The sequence below is a fragment of the Vipera berus genome, assembly GCF_964194415.1.
Source record: "Vipera berus genome assembly, chromosome: 2".
NCBI lineage: Eukaryota > Metazoa > Chordata > Lepidosauria > Squamata > Viperidae > Vipera > Vipera berus.
The window spans coordinates 177,663,222-177,689,377 of NC_138203.1; the positions used below are offsets into that span (position 1 = coordinate 177,663,222).

Genomic DNA, 26,156 nt, shown 5'->3' on the forward strand with positions numbered 1-26,156 from the left:
CTTAAACTCGGTAGCTGGGGAAGATGCCTCTTCCCCCAGTGAGTAATGCAGCCCTTTGTTAAATCAGCTTTTTTCTGAAGCAGGATCCCATCCTCGTCGCCAGTGAAGCGTAGTGGGTTAACACACACAAGACGACGCCTGGCAGTGAATTCAGCTCTTTATTTGTAGAGAAGAACCAGCAACAGAATGGGCTGCCTGTGCCCTTTATATATTCTGGCTGCTGAGCTGACAGCCAATCAATTTAACTAGGCTTTCCCGCCGAAAACTGAGCCACGCCTAGCAGCAGTTATGTACAGCCCCTTCTAGCTGTCATCTGTTAAGCTATTACTTAATACAATTCACACTCCAATACACAGCAGTTTGGTCACCCACCCTCTTGCCCATACTTTCATGAGGCCTGTCTCAAGTCTCAGGGGAGCATTGAAGAGACACACTGAAGAGACAATATTAGAAATTTGGACCTGACAAATTCTAATGACGCAAAATTGGCCCAGCTGGGCTCCACCGGGAAATTATGCTATTGACTTGACTTTGAATATTGCAGGAGTGCTGCAGGAATGTAGTGGCCACCTCTTCTTTTGAGGAATTTGAGGATGGCAGATGAGCTTCTCTGTGTGTTTTCATGGGGTTTCCTATTGTTGACAGAATGTTGGTCTACTCCCAGATATTTGAAAAGGAGACCTTCTCAGTCTTCTGTCCACCTATCCACCAGAATTGGTTCTTGGGTCTTTTGGCAAATGCCATGATTTTGGTTTTCTGATGACTTCTAGCTGGTCTTCCTTGCAATGCTATGTTAGTGCTCTCAGTGCTCTTTTAATTCCAATTGCTGTATTGCTACATCATCTGCACTGAATAAAACAGATGTGCCTTACAGCTGGTTTTGGGGAATGAAAGTTTGTGTCAAGGAGATGGTCCACCATGAAGTTTATATAAAAGTTGAAGGCGGGTGGGGCCAATATGCAGCCTTGCTTTACACCTTCTTCTATTCCAGGTTCACTAGTGAGATGGCCTGAGGGATACAACATATTTTGAATGATGTCCCTTCATGAAGCATACATATTAGATGAATTTCAGTTAGTCAAAGAGGCCACCAGTTTTTCCCCAGAGATTAGCTCAATATATGGAATCAAAAGATGCTTTGAAGTCTATGAGAGCAACATAAAGGCAGGTTGTGTTATAGGAGGAGTATTTTTTGATGTTGAAACACGAACCACTAGTCAGTGGTGAATTATTCTTCCCTAAATCTGGCTTTCTCTTCTGTAAGTATGTTTTCTTGTTCTAGCCAGTCCTGGAATTTCCATTGTAGGTATCTCGATAGAGTTTGTTGATTGGGTTGAGGAGACTGATCAGTCTTGTAACTGGAGGTATCACCCATTTTTCTTTTTTATATATAAGGACAATGATTGCAAGCCCTCCATCCTTTGGTACTTGGCAATGTTGCTACAGGTATAGAGTGAGGCCAGTAAAGGAGATATTTTTGTTGTAAGCTGCCCAGAGTTGCGTTTTAAGATAGGTGGACACACAAATTTTTAAAATGAATGAACTAAAAAATAAATATAACAGCCCTGTAGCTTTTCATGCAAAAAAGAATAAAATTTTATCTATTTAAACACAACAATATGGTTACAAAATGGACTTAATAAAATAACTTAACAAATTTTATTATGAATTTTTTGGGGGGCGGGGAGCATTGGCTGAAAAAAAGGCCAGCCTGAAGTAAAGATCAGGATAATGCCTCTCATTTCACATACAAAAACTGTCCATAACAGTGTTTCTAAACTTTGGCAACTTTGGGAGTTGAAGTCCACACAGCTTAAAGTTGCCATGGTTGAGAAACACTGGTCCAGAAGATGGGTGGGCACACAAATGTTTAAGATAACATTTTATTTTAAACCATACGTTAGCAGTCCAATACAATTTTGAATAATAGACTGTTGTAAAAAGAAGGGTAAGTAGGACTGTGTTCAGAAAATATGCTTACTTGGTCAATTAAAGATCTTTAAATTGCCTTTATACGAAGATTTGATTGCCCTTTGTTTTTTGAGCTTATGTTTTTTGAGCTGCTGTTCAAAGCCAGGTCTTTGGGTTTGTTTATGATTCAATGTATTCTACGTACTCAGAAAATGGCTCAGTATAGCCAGTGAGTAAAACGTGTGAAAATAGCTGCTTGTATAAATTCAGACATCTTCCCATTGCTTGGCAATTGCCTTACTCTGTCAAATGACAGGAATAGTTCTTGACAAATTGCATTTTTGAACCTGTGACAAGAGCAAATTTATTTGTTTTCCTTATCACGTTTTCTAACTAAAATAAATAAAAACAGCGAGAATATAATTTTCTTGGAAAGAAGCCTACTCTGGACATTTTTCTGATCCTCCATTTGAGAAAAGCTTTGTTTTATACCTTGTGATAATTAATGCTCATTTCTTCTCTGAAAAAGATGTAATGTATATATCATTCTTCAGCTTCTTTTCTGGAAGAAAAATATGAGTTGTGCTAGATATCCTGTCTTCTTATATGTCTAACTTCAAAGAGGTATTTTAGCTCATTGCTCATGCTAGGACTGGCTGAAAGGACATGGAGTAGGTAACCCTTTTTCTTATATTGTCTCCTGCCATTAAAACAGAGCTTACCAAGATAAAAATCTTTTCTACCTTGGTAGTATTTAATGTATAGGTACAGGGTCTATAAAAAGAGTATGAAATTGTAAGCATTTATCAAGCATGCCATTTTTTTTAATTTAAAGAATTTGACCAATCCTATCTATGTTTACTAAGGAAGATACTATAGCTTACTCTCAAATAAGAATAGATAAGAATCTGTGTATCATAATCCCTAATATTGAATTACAAAAATGTTGATTTCATTGGTTCAGGACAAGGATAAGCAACCTTTTTTCAGCTGATAGGGGTATTTGGAAAGTTGACACACAAAAAGACTGCTGCAATTGAGCATAACTACCCATTCAAAGAACAAATGAATAAAAAAACATAAGAGGGTTGAGTTGATTCTCCAAAAGCTCCTCTAATGTGTCCCAGAATCAGTCCCCTGTTTCCTTTTGTCTTTTTTTTTCAAGCAAATAACCACTGTTTCAAACAAATCACTAGACTGTGAGTATCATTATTTGTATTTTGTTATGAATGCCTAGTTGGCCCATTTAATGTCTAGAGTTATTTATATAAGTAAAAATGATGAGAGAGGGAGGTGCATTATGTGTTGGTTTACTTCAAAGACCTCATTGTTGATAGGATGAGCGCAAAAATATGTTGGCTTGCAAGGTACTCTCTAAAGCAGAGAACTTAGTTTGCACTGGAATGGTTAAGCATACTTGGGGTAAAACTAGGTTTTGCTGCATTTGTAGTATACTGAACAAAGTCCATCACATTTGATGGACATTGTCTTTACTATTAGCAGACCATGTTCCAGGTGGCAAGGGTATTATTAAAGCTGGTAGTTTGGTGACCAAAGTCATAAGCAACACAAATCAACATCCATGAACCCACATGGTGATGACCATGATATGGAAGGTTGTGACTTGGAATGTAAGGAAATAGGTAGTAAAAAACAGGAATTAACAATGAAATGAAAGAAAAAAAATAGATATGTTATGTATTTGGAAATCCAAGACAAAGGAGAAAAACAAATAGATTTGAATGGAGATGGTTGGATCCTGAGCAGAGGAGCTGATGAATACATGCAAGGAAGTGAAGATGTAGGTTCAGTTATGAATGAAAGAGTTGGTGGGAAATATGAATTGGTGCCTTCTAGATTGTTGTCAAAGGATTGTGATAGTTTTATGCTACATTCCAAAAAAATAGTAATAGTAGAAGGATTAGGAATGAATATGAAGGAAATTGTGCAATAGTCAATATGGATGTGATATCAGTGTTGGGAAACTGACTGTTAGGAAACATGAAAAATTGTTTATTATGAATATTAAGAAAATTAATAAAGGATACAAGGATGATGAGAGTTCTGCATATGGAGAGTAACACTTTTTAATACTCTCAGGAGAGCATCTTTTTTTTTTAGAATAAAATAAAGAAATGAAAGAATCTAGAATGAAGGTAGAGCAACTGCAAGAAGAGAAAAATTAAGTCCTTTGTGGAAAAGTATTAAAAGATAGATTAAGCTCTCAATGACAACGGAATGGAAAATGTAAAAAAAGAGAATGTGGAAACTGCTTGAGATAGACTAAAAAGATGTTATAGAGTGCCAGAGGTGTGTGTGGAATTAAACTAATGGGAAGCATGACAAATGATATTAGATGGAACAATAAAGTGAAAAAAGGTTGTAGATTAGAAAAAATGCATTAAAATGCTGCAGAAAATGAGACTAAGAAAAAAACAACAATGAATGAGAGAGAGAAGAATAGTTGCAAATGAGCAAGGAACAGTTAAGAGGAAAAAAGGAAAATTGCAGAACAATTTAAATGTAAATAAACAATTTGGAGATGGGTAAAGAACTAAAAGAGAAGCCTCCAGCAAAGTGAATGGAATTAAAAATAAAATTATCTTTAAGGTGAAACTGAATTGAAGGAACGTAAGGAAAAGTTTAAATATTTGTGTGGAAGTGGTAATGATAAGTCAAACAGCGGAAGGGAAATTAATGCTATAAATGGGAGGGTCCAAGAAAAAAATAATGATGAAAAAGAAGTCATAATTAGATGAGAATATTGAAAAACAGTAACACTGCAGGTGTAGATGGCACAACTGGGAAAATATAATAGGAAAGTAGTTTACTTTTGAATTAGCCGTGAGATCTGGTGAAAATGTATGTGAAAACTAGATCCATTCTTGTGTCTAATGATTGGAAGAATGCTGTCATCATTTCTCTTTATAAAGGGAAAGTTAGCCAAGAGTGAAATGTGGAAAATTATAGCAGGGGGAGTTAAGTGTGCTGGGGAGGTCTGATTGAAACAGTAGAAGAGGAAGTGCAGTGTGGCTTTATGCCAGGCAGGATCTGTGCAGACTAAAGTTTTGCTCTGCAAAAGGTCATTGAGAAATGTGGCAAAGTTTATATATCTTTGTTGATGAGAAACTCTGTAATAAGGAGAGTATTGTAGGCTTAGGATTAGGAAATGCTTTGACTAGAGCACTGAAGATTGATAGCTGAATGTGGTCAGAGTGATACATGATGAAAGTGAGGCATGCATGAGAGTAATAACCTTTCCTGAGTTGGCTATCATATTTATGGACCATATAAAGAATGGGGTATAGATAGGGAAGAAATGGAGGTAGTGACAGATTTTATTTTCCTGGGCTCCAAGATCACTGCAGATGGGGACTGTAGTCAAGAAATTAAAAGATGCTTGCTCCTTGGGAGGAAAGCCATGGCAAATCTAGACAGCACACTAAAAAGCAGAGACATCACCCTGTCAACAAAAGTGCGTATAGTCAAGGCCATGGTCTTCCCAGTTGCAATGTATGGCAGTGAAAGTTGGACCATAAAAAAGGCTGAGCGCCAAAGAATTGAGGCCTTTGAACTATGGTGCTGGACAAGACTCCTGCGAGTCCCTTGGACTGCAAGGTGATCAAATCGGTCAGTCCTAAAGGAGATCAACCCTGACTGCTCTTTAGAAGGCCAGATCCTGAAGCTAAAACTCAAATACTTTGGCCACCTAATGAGAAGGAAGGACTCACTGGAGAAGTGCCTAATGCTGGGAAAGATTGAGGGCAAGAGAAGAAGGGGACGACAGAGAATGAGGTGGCTGGATGGAGTCACTGAAGCAGTAGGCGTGAGCGTAAATGGACTCCAGAAGATGGTAGAGGACAGGAAGGCCTGGAGGAACGTTGTCCATAGGGTCGCGATGGGTCAGACATGACTTCGCAGCTAATAACAACATATAAAGAATAGGTGTGTGGAAGGGGGGTTGTGTGAATTTGTTTGTAGAACGATGGGAACATGGATGAAAAAAAAATTAAGACTGCATTGGCCTGTGACATGCACAGTTTTGTATGGATTATTGGCTTCTTTGACCAGGCTGTGGGTTACCATGTTTTTTCTTCTCACATATCCTTTAAGATAACTATATAGCAATAGCTGGCATAATTCCCAAGATGAAAATACTAAAGACATGAGGAAGCCTTATGTAGCAGACCTTGCCCTCCAAATATTTGGCAACTGAAGAAGAGAATGATGCTATCTTAACAGAATATCTATTTTGGTCATTGTGTTGCCATAAATATCTGTCTTTAAAGAATCAGAATTTAACTGATTATTGGAATCTGAAAACATTTAATAGCAAGCTAAAAATCCATGATCCTTATAGACTTCATATTGCATATTATTGTTTAGCATCGTAGGGCTTCAAAATGCTACATTTTCCAGAGCATCATGATTATTTAGAAATGTAGAATGGGATTTCCCAGGTTTGGGGATCAGTAGATATATTAAATCTTTGGAAACCATATTATGGGCATTGCCACAATATAATTGCCAGGGTGGATATAACCAATTACAAAACACTTCCTATAACAAAAGGCAGACAGAGCACTGGGATGCAGTGACCCATTCCTCAACAGGTAGCTGGATGATAGGAAAGTGTCACAGATGTCATTAAAAGATGTCATTAAAACTTGGGATCACTACCTTTTATGTATCCTGGAAAGGAAAATTGTTGCGCAGAGGGATGAAGAAAGAACTATAATGTCCAAGCAGATGGCAGTTCCCTCTGAACCTAACCTCAACCTCATATTCCCAAAGTAGAATGACAGAAGTAGTTATGCAGCTCCATTTTTCATAAAGGCATTGAGTGCTGCTTCGTATGACCTTTGTATATTATGAGGAGATAAGGGAAAGATAATAACTCTGAACCATCAATGAAGGATCCCTCTTCATTTTGTGTTTGAAGATGAGTAGGTTTCTAGGTGGGATTGCCCTGAGATAATGCCTACGATCTGACAAAGGGACAATTGATAGTAAAGATCATCCTGTTGTGCTCCACAAAGAAAACAGAACATCAGCTAGGCACTCGTGTCATTGGAATTTGACTTCTCAAAAAAAGGGTGCACACAAAACGTCTGTTTTAAGTTTAGTTTGACATTTTTTGGTAGTGGATCAGGGGAAAAGAAACAGTCCTTTTTTCCCTTTTTGAAGGGAGGAATGACTCTTCCATGAATCTTTTGCACCTGCAGATAGGCAGTCACTTTCTCCACTAAATTCAGAGCAAGACCAAAGGAGGGCACCTTTCCTATCTCTTTTTATGTAGTGGGGAAAGGAAGGTCTTCATTTCCCTAAAGTGCCATTCCCAGACATTGTCCATTCTGCCAGAAAATGGAGGGAGTGGGCAAACAGGAACCAAAGAGTCATCACCATATCACTATACATTTGATATCTATGGGCTTCTGGGAGAGGTATGTAAAACTGAAGACAGCTCTGTAAAAGTGATGCATATTACTGCAGCAAAGATCAACGAACTGGGGAGTGGATGGCTTCCTTGGATCCTCTCTGGATAAGGAGAGGATGAGTAATAGCCCACATGATCTCTGGTCCTCTACTCCTCATGAGGAAACTGCAGGACAGTGGTTTTGAGTGCCAGGAGACTACAGGATTAGCCATCTGGCATCTCCAGCAGAGACTTTTAAAGAACACGAAGTTCACAACCTCACATTCTAATCACTTTTTGAAACTGTTCATTAGCTACCTCTAAGCTGTTAGACAGTTTGAAGTTTGAAAACAACAGGTAAGCCTGCTTTCAATCCTGGGTTAAAAAACCAAACCAAACCATAAGCTTAAGAATTTAAAGAATTGAAGCAAACAGCAAAACTGTGAATAAGATTTTGATTGTAGAAAGTTATAAATGGACCAACTGTACAAAGAAAATTGGAAAATTGAAAGTTTTACAATAAGAGTTGGTAATTAATTATAAAATACAATGTGCTTCTCATGGGAAATACTTTCTACTTTGTTTTTTACTAGATATGACACAAACATGCAATTTCATGATTTTAAAAACTGGACATTATTGGGACAAAAATTTTAGGTAGAGGAAAGATATACAGACCTGTAAATGCTATGACATAAATAGCATTGGAGACTTATGAAGAATGGAATTAGAAAATAGTAGCCACAATATCAATAATGGCAGTAATAATGTCTGCTTCTATGGCTAGATTATGACCAAAATATGCTATTGAAGAAACAATGAATGTAAAATGATGGCAGTGAAAGTGGATTTGCAACTGTCAGGCCAAATGAAAAGCTTAGAAAAAGATGCTGCACTGGATCCAGAAAAGAAACAGGCCAAGGTTTTAAATTTTAAAAGGGAAATACAAATGGCAAACCAAGAGAATGACCTGGTTAATATTTTTCCTTTTGGCTTTCCAAAAAAGGCTTGCTAACGCCCTGAAGAACTTTGTGTAATGACGCAAAGAAGAAATGAAATCAAATCCAATGACAATATTTGTATAAAATAAATATTAATACTACTAGGAGGAAAAGAAAAGACCATAAAGTTGGTGTATTTGATCAAGGTAAAGCAAGATATATTTTTCCTCCAACAACCTTTCATGGATTTTCTGCTGACGTCAAGACTAAAAAGATGTTTTATATATTTGTTTATAGATAAAAGAAGGGACATGGGATGAAGAGATAAATGCTGGTAACTTTAGAAAAAGTGAAAAGTTACTAGAGCTGCGGTGGCACAGTGATTAGAATGAAGTGTTGCAGGCTAACTCTGCCCATAGTCTGAAGTTAAATCCTGACCAGCTCAAAGTTGAGTCAGCCTTCCATCCTTCCCAGGTCAGTAAAATGAGGACCCAGATTGTTGGGGGCAATATGCTGATTCTGTAAACCACTTAGAGAGGGCTGGAAAGCACTGTGAAGCGGTATATAAGTCTAAGTGCTATTGCTACTTCATTTGTTTAAATATTTTTTCTTATATTTTCTTTCTTGCATGTTTTACTCCTATTTTAAGTTTAGTTGGCATTAGATTTTGCAATTATAATCAAAATTCTTGACAAGAGAGAGAGAGAGAGAGCTTTGATAACTATATCCCAAAGCATGCAGATTTAACTCTCAACAGTTTGATAATCTCCTGCACATATGTAACCCTTTCTATTTTTCTCTCAACTCCTTTTCACTCTTAATGCCTTGCACAAACCCTGCCTTCTCCATTCCTTGTAAAACAATAGCATCCTACCCTAGAATACTTACAGTATCCTCTGTACCATGAAGTACTCTATCCAGGAGGAGCTGGTTGAGAAAATTGGTCCTCTCCTCTCCATCTGTTGATTCATCCCGTTTTCCCCACATTTCAGTGCCTTTCTTGTGCTTTCCCAGAGCTAAAGTGCCTGCATTAAATTTCAACATTGTGACCAGGCTTCTATAAAACTTGACTCTTGAAAAGATACAGCCTATGGCACAATTGCTCACTGCATTAATTGTGAGGCAGGCAGAGTTCTGGGCACACAAAGCAGTGTGTTGTCAAAGTATGGTTTTTAGTGCCTTAGAAGCAGTACCAGGCATGCTCAATTGGCTCTCAAGACTGTATTGTCTTTCGGCATTAGCTTAGCTACATCAGGCAGCTGTTGCTCTGGCAACGTTTGATATATAATACAAACATCCAGCTCTAGTTTTACCAGTTCAAAACAACGTAAGGCGAGAGCTATATTTTTATGTATTTACTTTGCACATTTCTGAATTGCCTATCTCCCTCAAAGAGGGACTCTGGGTAGTGTACAATAAAATGTTAAAAGATGAAACAGTGTATAAAAGTTACAAATGTCAAGAGGAGGCAAGGGATTAAAATTAGTCAAAAGGCTAAGGGAGGGCTTTCAGGGGAGATATTCAGAATTGCAATGTGGATTGTTGGCATAGAGCCAACCAAGTTTGGGCTTCTGGTAAGAGCTAGTTTTGCAGGCAGGGAGATTTTATTTACCATATCCCAAGAGTGAAATCCAATACACTCAGGGTGACATTGAGTAGCTGTAAATCATTTTGATGTTGGTTACTCTGAAATCATGACTCCTCAATGAAGTCATATAACATATCTTTTTGCCTTTTTTATTTCCTGGTGAGACCTTCCCCTCTCCACAAAACCCAAGGGGAAAAATCCTCACGCATGCATCCAAACAGTGAATTGACCTTTTCTCCACTTTTTTTTCCCAGTCACTTAAAATATTTATATTAAGGATTTGGATGAAGAGATGAAGGGAATAAATAGTATTAAACCTGCAGATGATACAAAACCAATGGGATAGCTCATATTTTAGAAAACTATCCAAAGGTTACAGAGCTTCAATGGCATCTAAATAAGAATGTAATTGAACAGTGACCAATGGAAATTCTTCATTTAAGACCCCAATAGCAAACATATACGCTAGAAACACCTGTTTGGGACTAGAATCCTTAAAAAGATGTTGGAGTGGTAGTGCAAGCTAAATATGAGTAAGCAATGAAATGGGGTTGCAGGAGAAAAAACAAGAGACAAAATGCCTTTTCTCAGTTTCACTTGTCTCCTATTTGTTTGGAACCAGGTTACTCTAAAGGATGAGTGTTATGACTCCAGCCTACTCTGAGGCATGCTTCAAATGCTCCCCATCTAGCATCTGTTCTGTTGAATCGAGTTGTAGCCCTTGTGAAACTCGCCTCACTTCTCTTTGCCAAGGTGAATGGATCCCTACTCGGGGCTTTTCCCTGCATTCCCACACCACCCTTCATAGTTCTAAACATTAGAAGGAGTTTATTTTTAACAAGGGGCTCTGATAACCCACCCAAATTTAACAAGGAGCTCCCTCTAGCCTCCTCCAGAATACTCCTGGGGATGCTGATACAGAAGGTAAAGCATTTGGACAGGACCGAGTTGTCCTTAAGCTGCCCTTCCAATTTGGGCCATATTGAAGAGCACTGGGCCTATATATATATATAGCACTGGGCCCATATATATATATATATATATATATATATATATATATATATATATATATATATATATATATATATATATAGCCAATACTCCAGAAGATAGGCTTAAGATACAGAAGGATCTGGACAGACTCGAACACTGGGCACTATCTAACAAAATGAAATTCAATGGTGAAAAAAGTAAGGTTCTACATTTAGGCAGGAAAAATCAAATGCATAGGTATAGTATAGGTGGTACCTTGCTCAATAGTAGTAACTGTGAGAGGGATCTCGGAGTCCTAGTAGACAATCATTTCAATATGAGCCAGCAGTGTACTGCAGCTGCCAAAAAAGCCAACACAGTGCTAGGCTGCATTAACAGAGGGATAGAATCAAGATCAAGTGAAGTACTAATACCACTTTACAATGCTTTGGTAAGGCCACACCTGGAATACTGCATCCAGTTTTGGTCACCACGATGTAAAAAAGATGTCGAGACTCTAGAAAGGGTACAGAGGAGAGCAACAAAGATGATTAGGGGGCTGGAGGCTAAAACATATAGGGAACGGTTGCTGGAATTGGGTATGTGTAGTTTAATGAAGAGAAGGTTGAGGGGTGACATGATAGCAGTGTTCCAATATCTCAGGGGCCGCCACAAAGAAGAGGGAGTCAAGCTATTCTCCAAAGCACCTGAAAGCAGGACAAGAAGCAACAGATGGAAACTAGTCAAGGAGAGAAGCAACCTAGAACTAAGGAGAAACTTCCTGACAGTTAGAACAATTAACCAGTGGAACAACCGGCCTCCAGAAGAGGTGAATGCTCCAACACTGGAGGTTTTTAAGAAGAGACTGGACAGCCATTTGCCTGAAATGGTATAAGGTTTCCTGCCTGAGCAGGGGGTTGGACTAGATGACCTCCAAGGTCCCTTCCAACTTTATTATTATTATTATTATTATTATTATTATTATTATTATTATTATTATTATTATTATTATTATTATTATATTATTATTATTATTATTATTAATGTGTGTGTATATATATATATATGTATATATAAAATGTATATACAGTATATATATGTATGTGTGTGTGTATATATATATATAATCCAAGGTCTGGCTTTGCTTTTAAATAACATGCCTGAATTTTTCCCTGAGTCCGACAAAGAGCCAGTGGCGTCTGTAGCTAACTATGTTAAAAGCTTTCTCTGTGCAAAGAACCAGCCCAAGCCCCTTGCCATGCCCAAGCAAACAGAAATTAGTAACTAAAGCTCAGAAGCTGAAATCTACCATCGGCGACCAAGGCCTCATTGTATGCCTCTGATGTCTCCCACTCGCCCTGACACAAACCTTTCCATCTTTTCTCAGCCTCTCCAGCTGCAGCTCATACACAGAGCTCCTGTCTTCAAAGGTGAAGTCGTCGCTCTCGCTCTCGTAAAAAAAGCTGCTCTCTGCCTGGGAGGACGCCATGGCTTGCTGTGCTCCTGTTGCAGTTGCTAGGCAATGGCTTAACAAAAAAAAAGACCCCAAGGAGCTGGAGATTGCTTGCCCCATCCCCCATACCAACAAAGTACAGCCCGAAGGGGCCAGCTATGCGGGGAATGGCAATAGCACAATTCAGCAGCTTGCACAGGTAAGTTAATGAGTTCAAATCCATTCCTCCTTCTCCCTGTGCCTGGGAAACAAGAGGTGACAGTCTTTTCACAAAGCCTAGATTAATAGCAGTCCTCCAAGAAGAGAGGAGACAAGCCTGCAAAGGAATGCAAATTGCATCTAAATCACTCTTTCCCAGCCTGGTATCTTTCAGATGTACATATTAGATTTCAAATTTTCTAAATTTCATGCTGGCATTATCCCTGGCTCTGCTGGATGGGATGAATGGAATTGAGGCTCAGGATCTATAGAGGGCACCAGATTGAATAAAGGTGCCCTAATTCAAGTGCCCAAATTTTCCAGCCAGCATGACCACTGTGAAGAATAGTGGGATCTGAAGTCCTTCCACCTAGAGCAGGGGTAGGCAACCTCGGCTCTTTTATGACTCATGGACTTCAACTCCCAGAATTCCTGAGTCAGCTGACTCAGGAATTCTGGGAGTTGAAGTCCATGAGTCATAAAAGAGCCGAGGTTGCCTACCCCTGACCTAGAGAAACTGCTGTAAATGAACATTTAGATTACCATTTCTTATAAGGCTGAGCGTGCAATAACTACTCTTGAGGAATGACTTCACCTTAGACATTGGGTTCTCTAGGCCAGAGTTTCCCACCCAAACTTGGCAACATTAAGGCATGTGGACTTCAACTCCCAGATTTTCCCAGCCAGCCCTGCTGACTGGGGACTTCTGGAAACTGAAGTACACGCATCTTAAATTATCAAGATTGGGAATCCCTGCTCTAGACTGTATTACTACCCTGGGTACAATGCCTCTCAAGTTTCAACATTGTCTTTCCTTTTGAGTTCCTATTCTCCATTTCTCCCCCCCCCCAAAGAAATAACTTCAAAAGAATTGTTGGTTTGTGAAGCTGTTTTTATTCCCGTATGTGTTTTAATGGATTCTTTTATGAAGAGATCTGTAATATAAAATGCCAATCAAGAGCTTCTTTCCTTGAGTGAGTGGCATACCGTCATAAATTACATAATGAAATGATACAAATTAACCAGAATGCTTTCGGGAATAATCAGAATCCTAATACAATGGCTGTTTTGTGGTTTTCTTGTGCTTCAATAGTTACTTAGGCTCCCTTCTTTTAATCTATTTCCCACCCATTACATTCCACTATAATTGCACTCTTCTAAATCACAGATGATCTGCACAATGTCAGATCCAAATAACTTTATCCTCATTCTCCTTAACAATACTGTAGACTTTGCTATGTTCCATTACACATTTTCTTCTATGCCTTGAGCTTCTATAATTGTCATCTGCTACTCTTTTTAGCTAATCAGACTTTTTCTTCCTTTTCTTTCTGACCTTCTCACGTTCTTCTTCTCTACTGTCATCTTTCTAAATAAGAATAAAGTGTGCTAAGTAAAACAGTTTGCTTTCTCACTCTTACAGTAATCATCCCCAAATTTTCTATTCTACATCTTCAAGTATGTCTCTCGAATTTCCAGCTGGACTTTTGTTCCTGATGTTCATTATACTTAACGGATGTCAACTGTATGAGCCATTCTATAAACGACACACGTTTTGCTTGGACCTTCCTCTATCTCCTTAGCTTTTCTTATTTAATCTAATAACAACAATGGGAAAACAGCACCATTTGTGTTTCCTGTGAAGACAACTCTTGTAATATGCAATTGGTCACATTACTATCCAACCTTACTACAACGTTGGCTGTCATCAAAAAGCTAAGCTGGATCAGACTTGGCTGGCATTTGGATAGATGACTACCAGAAAATTTGAGGTAGGTAAGCTAGACTGCAAAGAAGTTAGCTTTGATTACCACCAACAGGCAGAAGAAAATGAAGTGTTATCCAACATTTTTTTCTGTGAATATTTTTAAACTCTGGAGGAGACCGGGATGCTGCCCCAATGTTCATTTTCAGCCAACACATACAACAAGAACAAATTTATCCCAAATTTATCTCCCAGAGTACAGACAACTCCCGAATTAGCTTACCCATTTGCTTCACTGATTCCCAAAACTATTAATGCTCATCCTTCATTTTAGGTATTTTTAATAACAAACAGATCGGTAAAACCCAAAGTTTTGCAGAAAATATAAACACTGGGATGATTGCATAGAGCAATGTTTAGATTGTCCTCTATCCTTTCTACACCTTAGTACCAAAATAAATGCTGTTACAAAGCAGCATATCCTTTCAAAAGTTGCCAGTTAAACTACAGAATAAATAATTTAACATCTTCCCCCACATTTTTCTTCTTCCCATTTCTAATATCTTGGTCTACAAGATCCCTGCTGCATCCGTACATCCAGGCTACACGTGTTCATCAGCACCACTTGGATTTAGTAACTTTTGTCTGAACAAACCATTAGAAAGCAATCAGTGTCCCAGGTTTCTAGCAATTGGCATATCTTCTTCAAAGGCCTGAGAATTTCTAAGCACCAAAGGTTGACATGATTCTGTTGTTTCAGGTAGAGCTGCAAGGCAGTTCAGAAGCTGGATTCTGGTACTATTATCCTCCTGCCCAAGGATGCTGTATGATATTTTGCCCGCTGGAAGGTGCCACAGGAAATGCCCTCTAAAGTAAGTGGGGGCATGGAGGCTTGCAAGGACCCGTTGTTTGTCTTGCAGAGAGAAGTTGATCTGCTCAGTAACCAGTCATTCCTACCCTTGCTGCTGCAGGAGCTCTGAGCACGCTTAATGTCCACTTCAGAACGGGAGATCCGCCCATTGGACAGCCCCTTTGTGGAGCTGGGGTTCAGGGTTGTGTTTGTCCTGCTGCCAGGGAAAATATTTAGCGTTCCATTGGAGAAGGATGGTTGAGAAGAGGCTATAGAAGACGGCATAGCAGCATGTCTGGGAGACTCACTGTGTCTCTTGGGGTCCTTTCGCAAAAACCCAACTCTGAAGACGGTCAACTTCCCCTCTGATTGTTTCTCAATCTCTGGCTCTTTCTCCCCAAGCCAGGGCCCAGTCCTTTGTTCTGCATCCCCCCGGCTGGAAGAGGCCACATTTGAACCCATGCACAGAGTCCCATTGATGTTAACTTTGGTCTTAAGTTCCTCATCTTTTACTGGAGGTACTGTGCTGAGAGACAGCACCAGTTTTTTGGGGGTCCGCGGTTGCTCACCTGTTTCTTCCTTTGGCTTCCCTACCCGTTTCAGAGTGTTTAAATTTTCCATGGCAATAGCTGCTTTGCCAGTGGTCTCGGTTGGACTCACACTTGTTAGAGCAGGATTGGGCTTAGCTTTGGTGACTGTAAGCTCATCGTCTTCCCCTTCCTTAGTTATGAGAGGGACAATGGACTCATTTGTGAACCAAGGCCTGCGGCCAGACTCCAGATAATCTACGAGTTCCCTGGAGGGCTCGGCTGGCCAATCTTTGGAGGTGAAGGACCAGCGCAAGGGCAGGGTCCTGGGGATGCCCAGCTTGGCCTTATTAGAAGAAGCTTTCAGGCTGACACTTCTGCCCTGCACACCCCGAACCAAGGGACGAGACTCAAATCCTCCTAGAAAAAAACATAAGACAGTAATGGCAGCATTTCTCAGCACTTCTATGGAAATCAAATACACTGTTTCAAATGCTGAGCTCAGACTAATTTTAACAAAGCATTAACAGCAATCTTGGCAAGACGAGCTATTTCTGAACTTAAGGAAGCATTATAAACCTCCACATCTTCTACAGTTCAAATCCCTTTCTTCCACTTTTAGTCTTTTTTTAACTACTCACATGCTATTTTCCTAGACTATAATGTAGTGGCGAAGGAGACATATCCCATCTGCTTGCTGCTAATGCCAAAGCCAAAGTATATATAAAAAAACAACAACCAAAAAAGATGAGATGGACTGATGGAAAGATTTAAAATTTGCTGAGTTATTAATTTTCATCCAGTGCCTCCAGAAGGCAATAGAGACAGAGCTTCCCCATCACTCAAAAGCGTATTAGAGTGGACTAATGGGTAGACCTGAACATTATTATTAATTTTATATTCATTATAGCTGACTACTCCCATAGACCAAAAGTTTTAGATGTCTGAGAATTATTTATGAATGTAATTGGGTTAATGAAGGGTGCACTAAAAGAAAACCTAGAGAGTCTGGTTTCTGTAACTAGAACTGCATTGCTTTCTGGGGCAGGATGATACCCTGCTAAACTTTAGGAAAAGAACCAGGCCTATGATTTGGAATCTTGAAAGAGAAGAAGATTGCCCAATGATACATGAGCTTGGTTCAGGTGTGGCTTTGTGGAAAGCAAGAATAATAAGGGAGACAGGATACCTTTCTCCTGGCTGGTGCTGGCACTGATGAGTATAGGTGAGTGAGATGATTTTGGCAGAGATGGACAGGTTGTTGAGCTCCAGGACACCAAGCTCTCTCGTTTGCTGCTTCGACTGAGCCTTGTCAGCCAATGTTCTGAAACGGAAGAGCTGGTAGATCCTGCAAGAAAAAAATATGAAAAAGTTGTGGAGAAAGACTCTTCTGCATTGTGTGCATTTAGAAAGTATATACATACAGTATATCTCCTGTAATTTCTGAAAGAGAATCATTTAATATCCTTCTATCCTCCACTCCATGAACAAACATATTGCTGTGGGGAGTGAGAACCTTTCTGCTTCAAGTGCAAGACATCCTTCTGATTTTCCTTCAACAACATTTTATTATAAACCACTACTGTCATATACGTAAGATGGGCAGCTACATCAATCAAATCAAATGATTCCAGAAGGAACAAAAAAACTTCTCTTGTTCACCCAAGTCTTCTTGGAGAAGAGTTGGGAGTATATATATGTCAAACTAACAAAAAATAGTTTGGAAACCATTCCTTTGGCTCAAATGCAGGCCAGGTTTGTATCAGGATGAATTTCAGGATCCATACTTTAAAAGACAAGTCAGGAATTATTTTGCATTTCTAGGTATGCCTCAATATCATCAATAAATGACATGGAAGTAAGTAAGTAACCCTTGCCAACCTCTAACAGAGCTTCCTCCAGACCAGCTTGGAACTACATTCCGTCTCTGATAGAAGAGGATGTAGGCACCACGTGTGCTGATGTCCTCTTCCATGACTGGTTCCACGGTACTGTCATCATAGCTATACCAGCGACCATCCAAGGTGTTGTAACAATAGGCTGGAGACAGAGGGAGGACCATATTAGCCGACACATTGGAAAATGAACTCAGCTTCCAGAATTCTCACTAACTTGGCAGTGTTGGGAAATTTACAACCTCACCAGTGTATTAAATGCTTACTCCTCTGCTTCTAGACGGAAGAAAGCCACAAGGAAGCACTGATAGAAAGTAGCAATATTGTTCTGTAAAGGTCAATGTGATTAAAACAAGATATGGAAATTCTCACTCTTGCTGATGGGTTACTTGTATTTACAGGTATGCCAAATGTTTGGTATTTGAGCTGTCTTGGATCTGAAACATTCCCTATAAAGTTCAAAACAGTTTTCTGACATTTGAAACAAACTGCTGGGCATTTGAGACAGACTGTTTTGATAACTATGGAAGTGTTTTGAGCTTGATACAGAGCTGATTCAAGTTAAAAGCACTTCCAAAATGATAGAAACAACCTGTCTCAAATGGAGAACAGCTGCTTGAAACAGCTGCTTTGAATTCAATCTCAAAAAAGTTTGAAGTAGAATGTTTTGCATATGTATTTGTATTTCATATGTTTTTAAATGTCCTATACAAGCACATTTTTGCTAAGTGCACTATTCAGCAACATTTCTTGAAGTAAATGTGAAATTAAGACAGCTCAGAAATGAAAACAGGGCTGCTGAGACTTTGAACGTGCCAAATAGTTCCTTGTTCCTCTCCATCCATTCACAGAAGCAGAATATAGCATCAATTTGCAAACTTCCACAATTTTCCTTAATCTTTCATCTTACAGAATTATTCATTTCGTCAAGCAGAATTCAGAAGTCTCATCCCTTTATGGCAGAGAATACACAGACCTGCCTGTATAAAACAACAATGCTTAGGTCAAGTTAGGCGGGGACACCTAAGGATATGTGGAGTGAACCCCAATGTATTACCTTTCAGCAAGAGTTGGCAGCGATATCTGAGTCACAACTCTGTCTACTTACTGAAAACCCACCTGTATAATGTCCACCATGCAGGCTCCCGTGATGATTGCAGACGGCATACAGATCATAGAGAAAATTACACTGGCCCTCTTCTGGCAGGGATTGCTTCCAGGGGCCCCACTTGCTGCCACGGCTGCGCTTGGCTACGTGGGGAGCCATATCAAGCCCTCGCAGGGGAAAGTGCACCAGAGTGGAGAGTTTGTGGCGCTGCTCCCCCACCTGCCGGAAGCGTTTCAAGTGAATGATGAGGATATCGGGGAGTGTCCACAAGCTGAGCTTGACCATGCCTTGTTGAAGGACCTGGCAGTGGGGACAGCGCCAGGCATCATCTGGAGCCAGCTGCAAAGAAGAATGCAGTACAACTACACAGGAGCTTGGGCCTGAACGCTGGGCCTGATAGGAACAGTTTATACCCACCTCTTCCAGAACCCCCATTAGGTATATTGGCATTGAACAGGGAAGGAGCCAAGCAGATGGACATTCCATTGCTGCTCAGAAACACGATGCCTTGTGGCAGAGATAGTCCTGCTCTAGTAGTCTCCATAATGCCAAGTTGGTCTTAGCCCACCTTTGCCCTCATCCAGAGGTACCTGCTCCTCCTTAGTGTAGAGCTGAAAGCATTCATTCAGGGTGCAGCTATGCTGCTGTTGATGAAGTTGCTGCTTCTGTCTCACACTTTCTGCAACTTCAACAACCTCTTCCTGGATGTTGCCAAACAAGCTGCAAAAATACAAAGGGACAGGTCAGAAATATTCCAGTCTCGGTGGTGGCTGCACTTTGTGCGGGCCTTCAGTTTCATTTAAGGTAGACACATATCAAAGCAAAGTCCTGTGTTGATTTTCCAAAATTCCAATTAAAGTTACCCTAACTCTTTAATATTCAAAGGGTTGAAAAAGCATTGCGTGAATTTCACTGAACCCTAATCCCAAAGGCTCAAGCAGGAAACTGGTTTGTTAGCACAGATGAGTGCTCTTCATGAAGGAGAATTTCAATTTGTGTTAAAGACAAGGCTCTTCTGAGATGTTAGAAGTTTCTGAAAATGTCAAATGTGATGAGGCTCCAATACAGGAAATAAATTTTCATGTCCCATTCTTTGGAAGTCAGTTCAAGTTTTTGTTCTTTCTCAAGTATGCAACTCTCATGCAACCCATTGCGTGACTCTCATCTAAGGTTTGTAAGCTAAGCAATTGAAGAACTCCATAGGGATAAGCCATGGAAGTCTCTCTTAGTGGTCTTGAGCAGCTCGCCCAAGCCTCAGGCCCGAAGCTGCAGCCAATATTGAGTAGTAAGGCTGGCTCTGCAACACAGCAGTATTTCTGACTGTCTTTTTAAAAATGTACTATTTTAGAAGTATTATAGTTGAGTTAAATTTCAAAGCAATGTTGCTCATATTTACCTTTTCACTGAAGTACAATTTTAATCTTAGTACTAGCTCTTTTCCCCCTTGGCTACAATCACTTCCTGGAGGGCAGTGCTACAATTCCACACAAAGCCAAGTGTCTCCTCACTTAAAAATGCTGCCCGTTCTTGCTCTAAACCAAGTGTCACTCAAAGGGGATATAGTGTTGCAACTACTCCTGGCTTATATTATTACAGTGATTCTGATTCAGTAAATGAGATATTAAGAGAAGGCATGAGTGCTTCCATTTTGTTCATATTTATCTTAGGATTTCTATCCTAAGTTTTAATTTAGCGGGATCCTGAGTGATCATGTTCTTTCCTCCCTCCAGAAAGTCCTTTTTAAGCCACTCTAAAGATAGCAGATGCCTCTTGGTGAGCTGTTGAGGAATTTTCTAGTGTGGCATTTTTTTCAGACAACCTATGTCCTGCTTACAGCCTTCTTCCATAGTTGTGTACATGCAGGAAGAAATTATTCCCACAAACAAACAAGGAGAAAGGGGAAGCCCTAATCTAGTCTAATCTACACCACAAAACCAACCTAGAACTAAGGAGACATTTCTTGACAGTTACAATAATTAATTAGTGGGATGAGTTGCCTCCAAAAGTTGTGGGTGCTCCAACACTGGAGATTTTTAAGAAGAGATTGGACAGCCATTTGTATGAAACGGTATAGGGTTTTCTGCTTGAGCAGGGGATTGGACTAGGAGACTTCCAAGGTCCCTTCCAACCCTGTTATTCTGCCATTTTGTGTGAGCATAACTTTTACGGGCAGTTTTGATAGGGATAACTATAAAAAAATAACCGCTGGAAGTAATGAAGCCACCAGGAGAGGACTAGAAGCTTAGGTCTTGCCGGTTTTGTGCAATAGCGTAGCAGCCGAGGGATCACGGGGCTCTGCGCCCTACGGCCATTTGATAAGAATCTTTTGAACAGATTTAAAAGATTAGATGATTGGATTTATTAGATAGAATATTTAAAGATTAAACATTTGTTTGAATATGGTTAAAAGGAATAGAAAAATTCTGGATATAAATGTATTTTAGCTTAAGAGAGACATGTTTTGCAAGTAGTATACTATTACCTTCTTTTTTTTCTTCTCTTTTTTTGCTTTTTTTTAAGATATGAGAAATGTAAAGCTGTTGGAATGGCTTGTATGAGGAAAAAGATTTAAATACTTAAGTGTAAGAATGTTTTGAACATTGCGAAGAAATTTAAATACAACTTTAAAAACAGGATTTATGACAAGGTAATTAAGATGATCAATTAGAAAAGAAACTTTATATTGATGTTGTTGATGTTTATATTGAGGACCCAGATTGTTGGGGGCAATTAAGCTGACTTTGTAATAATGCCGCTTGGGATGTGTGTGAAAGCCCTAATAAGCAGGCACATACATAGAATGAAGGCTATTGCTAAGCTTGTAAGCCGCCCTGAGTCTTCGGAGAAGGGCGGGATATAAATGGAATTAAAATAAATAAATAAAATAAATGTTGTTACTTGTAGAAATACTAGAAGAATGTTTATATTCCATTGTTATCTATCAAAATACTAAGAAATGTACTAATTTAAGGTTAAAAGAGAATATTATTGGAAGAAGAGAAAATCAAGGAAAGCTACTATGTGGATTATGGAATTATAGAAATTAATTGTTATTTATTGTTTTTAAATATAAACCCACACAAGCTGTTTAACAAATATTAAGGTGATTATATTAAAAAAATAATAAAATATATTTTTTAAAAAAGAAGCTGAGGTCTTTAAGCAAGTGCGCTGGTGGACCACATGCACTCAACCTACTAAGCTACTAATGTGAAATAAAAATGTTAATTATACTGTGGTTTTTCCTAGTTCTGTTTCATATTATCTTGAAATTAAATAAAAAATGGAGGCAACATTTTAAAAAAGCCCAGCAAGACATTATGCATGTATTAGCATATTACAAATATGCTGGGGGTGGGGTGGGGGAAGGGAAACTGGAGTAAAATAGGTTTGGTTAAATACTGGGTATACATTTTACACAGCAATTTCTCCCAACCTGGCATCTTCCAGGTAAATGGAATAAAATTTCCCATCTTTCCCTTCCCCCCCCACACAATCTCTCTCTCTCTTTGCATGCATGTATCTGAAGTCAGAAAGAATCATGAGCAATTTAAGCTGCAATGTAAATCTTTCTGGAAGCCACATCTCTGCCTTTTGTGGATAGTCATTTACAAATGGATTTGCAACACAAACTCACCATTCTTTGGTAGTCAGATCCCATTCGATGACCAGCTTCACGTGAGCGGGACCGCCAGGACCTCCAAATTGCAGCGCTCTGTAATAAAAGAAAGCTGCTAGATACATTTGGAGGGGGGAGGGGGGAGTGGTTGTAATACTACCAGTTCTTGAAGAGCAGCCTCAAGTGATGCAGTTCAAATAAATGATTCATTAAGAGAAATGGAGAATTTCATGAGCCGTAGAAGAATTGTGGGTCAGGAAGTACAATCACAGTGGAAGCTGACGGGAAGCCTCAGATACATGGGATCTCAGACATACCCATAATAAACATATTCCAGGCCTATATATGACTTCTATAGCTCCCATTAGATTTACAAGTCAGGAAACTGTACAGGTTTTTTTTCCCCTCACTTGTTTAAATTTAAAGATTTTTTTTTAACATAAAAAGGTATACAGTCTTCACTTCGTGATTGTTGAAAGTTACGACTGACCTTCTCCAAACCACATATGAACCAACTCTGGAATCTGGTGGTGGTACATAACTCCCACCAGTCACATGACCACATTTGGGTGCTTGGCAACCGGTTCACCTTTACAGCTGGTTACAGTCTTCCATGGTCATGTGACTGCAGTTTAAGATATTTTTTGCAGGTCTCCAGCCTTTTTGGCCAGTTTCTGGCAAAAAAAACGCCCATAGGAATGAATAGATTTGCTTAATGACAGCTATATTTGTTTAACAACTGACCCATTCACTAGATGACCACTATGTTCACTTAGCCACCACAAAAAGAGTTTTAAAATCGAGTCGGTCATATGGTGCCTTGACTTATGACAGAAATTGTGGTCTCCATTATTGTTGTAAGTCAAGGACTACCTATAACAACTCTAAGGCAGAGTCTGCTATCCTTAAACTCCACAACTAGTCTCTGACTAATATACCAAAGGCATTGGCTCCAATACTAGCACACCACGGATGAGAGTCAGTTTTGCCTGGTTGTCAGCAGGGGGCAGACTCCTCCCACAGAAGAGCTAATTCATAATCTACATTTTTAATCGTCATAATAAAAATCCCCAAGTAGTTGGATTGTGCACACACACTCATTAGAGAAATCTGGAAGCAAGGAGTCAAACGATGTCCCACATGCTGGTTTATTTTTCAGGTCCCAAATGTAAAATGCAATAGCCTTAAATGCTTTCTCCCCCACTAAAACAAAGTAGCAAGAGAGCCAACTGAATATAGTGGCTAAGTGCCAGGCTAGAACCCAGAAGACTGAGTTCTAATTCTGCCTTAGGCACAAAGCCATTTGAGTGATCCTAGGCCACTCATTCTTTCTCAGCTCCTGGAAGGAGGCAATGGCTACCACTTCCAAAATCTTGCCAAGAAAATTACAGGGACTTGTCCAGGCAGTCATCAGGAGTCAGCATTGATGTGAAGGCTCACACGCACACTACACTTGCACAAAGTACATCTAACTGAACTCCATACATTCATTTCTCTCATTCATTCCCAGAAGCCTCTTGACACCATTTCCACCTTTTGGAAAAAGATTATGTTGTCATAAGCAAATGAATTGTATTTGATAGTATGAACAACCAATAACACCAAGAAAATCATGCCTGACATTGTGGTATGCATGCATGTGCTTGCTTGTGCGTGTGTGTGTGTGCTTGTGTGTGTCCGTGTGTGTGCTTGTGCGTGTGTGTGTGTGTGTGTGTGTGTGTTGGAATTACTGGCTGAGAGGTAAATCCAATTTTATTTGTCCCTTGCACTTTCTGCTCCAATAAGCAAAAGAAACAATTCTCAAACCGTCTGCTTTTAAAACTGTTTACTCTTCAAAGCTGGGTTGTTGTCTTGTTAGTGTAAAGTGACAAACATATTAAAACTATACAGATGCTATCTGGCTACTGCTATCAGTAGGAAGAGGAAGGTAACTGTACTGGCAATAGCTGCTGAGACACGGACAGGCAGTGCAATATCGGCAGATGGCTTTGCCTGTATCCATTAAGGCAGTTACTGCCTTTGGATGCAGTTAGCAGTGATGCTAGGTAAGGTAAAGGTTCCCCCGCACATGCGTGCTAGTCGTTTCCGACTCTAGGGGCCGGTGCTCATTTCCGTTTCAAAGCCGAAGAGCCAGCGCTTGTCCGAGGACGTCTCCGTGGTCATGTGGCCGGCATGACTAGACGCCAAAGGCGCACGGAACGCTGTTACCTTCCCACCGTAGCGGTCCCTATTTTTCTACTTGCATTTTTACGTGCTTTCGAACTGCTAGGTTGGCAGAAGCTGGGACGAGTAACAGGCGCTCACTCTGTTACACGGCACTCGGGATTCGACCCGCCAAACTGCCGACCTTCTGATCGACAAGCTCAGCGTCCTAACCCACTGAGCCACCGTGTCCCTTTTAGCAGTGATGCTAACTCATCGCTAATGTTGAAAATCAAACATCTCAGCAGAGTGAGAAGAGCTGGAATAGATTTGGGGGGTTACATGCAGTACCTGAGATAGAAATGAAAATCTGGGTGCTGTCTTACAACTACAGAATCCTTTGTTCCTTTGGGCATAATCCTTTGGACATGCTAACAATGTTCCAATATTTTAGAGGCTGTCAAGAATAAGAAGGGGTCAACCTATTTTCCAAAGCACCAGAAGGCAGGACAAGAAACAGTGCGTGGAAATTAATCAAGGAGAAAAGCAAATTACAACCATAGGAGAAATTTCCTGACGGTGAGAACAATTAACCACTGGAACGGCTTGCCTCCAGAAGTTGTGGGTGTTTCATCACTGGAGGCTTTTAAGAGATTGGGCAGCACTTGTCTGGAATGGTATAGGGTTTCCTGCTTGAACAGAGGGTTGGACTAGAAGACCTCCAAGGTCCCTTCCCACTCTGTTATTCTGTTATTCCCCTAATCTTGCCAATACTCAGCTGTAATATTTTTTCGTATATTACTATTTTTAGTTATTTACTTGTTTGGTTTCTACAGCCACCCATCTCAGCAAGTTACTCTGGCTGATATATATCTTGTATTCTAGTTGAACTGGTAAAAGGTGGGATTTTAACACCCCATTTTGCATATTATGCCTATGATGTATTAGAATGGAGAATTTTGGTTGTGATCTACAAACTGTGATCTACTCAAGAAGACAACATAGTTTGAAAGGGAACACGATGTAGTAATTATTTATAAACAAAATGTCTTTTCCCATAATGCAGAGGATTCTTGTTGATGCTTAGGCAGGAAGAGAAGGAAGAGGAATTGGACAATTTAAAAAAGACGTGGCTCAGAAAAAGAAGATGCTTTCTGGCAGGAAATAATTTAGCTAGGATTCTCATTCCTAATCTGTGATTACAGACTTCTTTTGGTCATTAATTTCTAGTGCTTTGCCTTTCTTACCTGTCCACAGTGGGATGATGCAGCGGCCATCTGTCCTGAGGAGAGAGATAGCTGCACAGAGAAGACCCTCCAACTACTCGCACCTGGAACAGACTCCCACTAGCCTGAAAGGAAAAATGAAGCAGGAAAAGATAATGAGCCATGAAAATCCCATGTCCTTTTCTCCCTACGGAAGGCGTTTCTCAAATTAGTTTAGGTCACAAACAAGAAGAACAAGGACTGTAGCATTTAAAGAAAGCTCCAGGGTTAACCTCACAGTAAGCATCTTTTAATGGGCAAATCAAGATTACTCCAGGAGATACTTAAAGACTATTATACTATGATGTAGTAAACACAGACTGTTTCTCTATAAAGCTATTTTTTGACTAATGCAAGGTTCATTTTTCTAAACTAGAAATGTCTTAAGTTTATATAGCTCGTTCCCAACAAGGTAAATAGGCACCGAAATTTCCTTACAGATTATATGATTCCAAAACACATTGAAAGAACTTTTTAAAGTAGAGAACTGTGGTTTGAGCATACAAAGCAAGTGTAATACTCTTTGAAACCATGAGTCAAACTATTAACGCAGTGACTCCAAATCC

The 26,156-nt window shown here is 39.7% G+C and overlaps 2 protein-coding genes across 2 annotated transcripts in view; both read right to left on the bottom strand.

Moving 5' to 3' along the window:
- The window catches only part of LOC308662874 (testis-expressed protein 47-like), a gene marked incomplete at both ends in the record, with an annotated part of 35,320 nt that extends 26,008 nt beyond the window's left edge, over nt 1–9,312 (bottom strand). Inside the window, one exon of the mRNA XM_081319017.1 lies at nt 9,157–9,312. Coding sequence (XP_081175143.1) covers nt 9,157–9,312 — 156 coding nt within the window. The remainder of the gene's footprint in view (nt 1–9,156) is intronic.
- A 4,586-nt stretch (nt 9,313–13,898) lies between these two features.
- USP43 (ubiquitin specific peptidase 43) overlaps nt 13,899–26,156 on the bottom strand; it is a 128,237-nt gene continuing 115,979 nt past the window's right edge. Inside the window, exons 9-15 of the mRNA XM_081319633.1 lie at nt 25,573–25,676; nt 22,202–22,279; nt 19,155–19,284; nt 18,576–18,903; nt 17,443–17,601; nt 16,751–16,909; nt 13,899–15,981 (exon numbers count right to left, since the gene is read on the bottom strand). Coding sequence (XP_081175759.1) covers nt 14,963–15,981; nt 16,751–16,909; nt 17,443–17,601; nt 18,576–18,903; nt 19,155–19,284; nt 22,202–22,279; nt 25,573–25,676 — 1,977 coding nt within the window. The 3' untranslated portion in view covers nt 13,899–14,962. The remainder of the gene's footprint in view (nt 15,982–16,750; nt 16,910–17,442; nt 17,602–18,575; nt 18,904–19,154; nt 19,285–22,201; nt 22,280–25,572; nt 25,677–26,156) is intronic.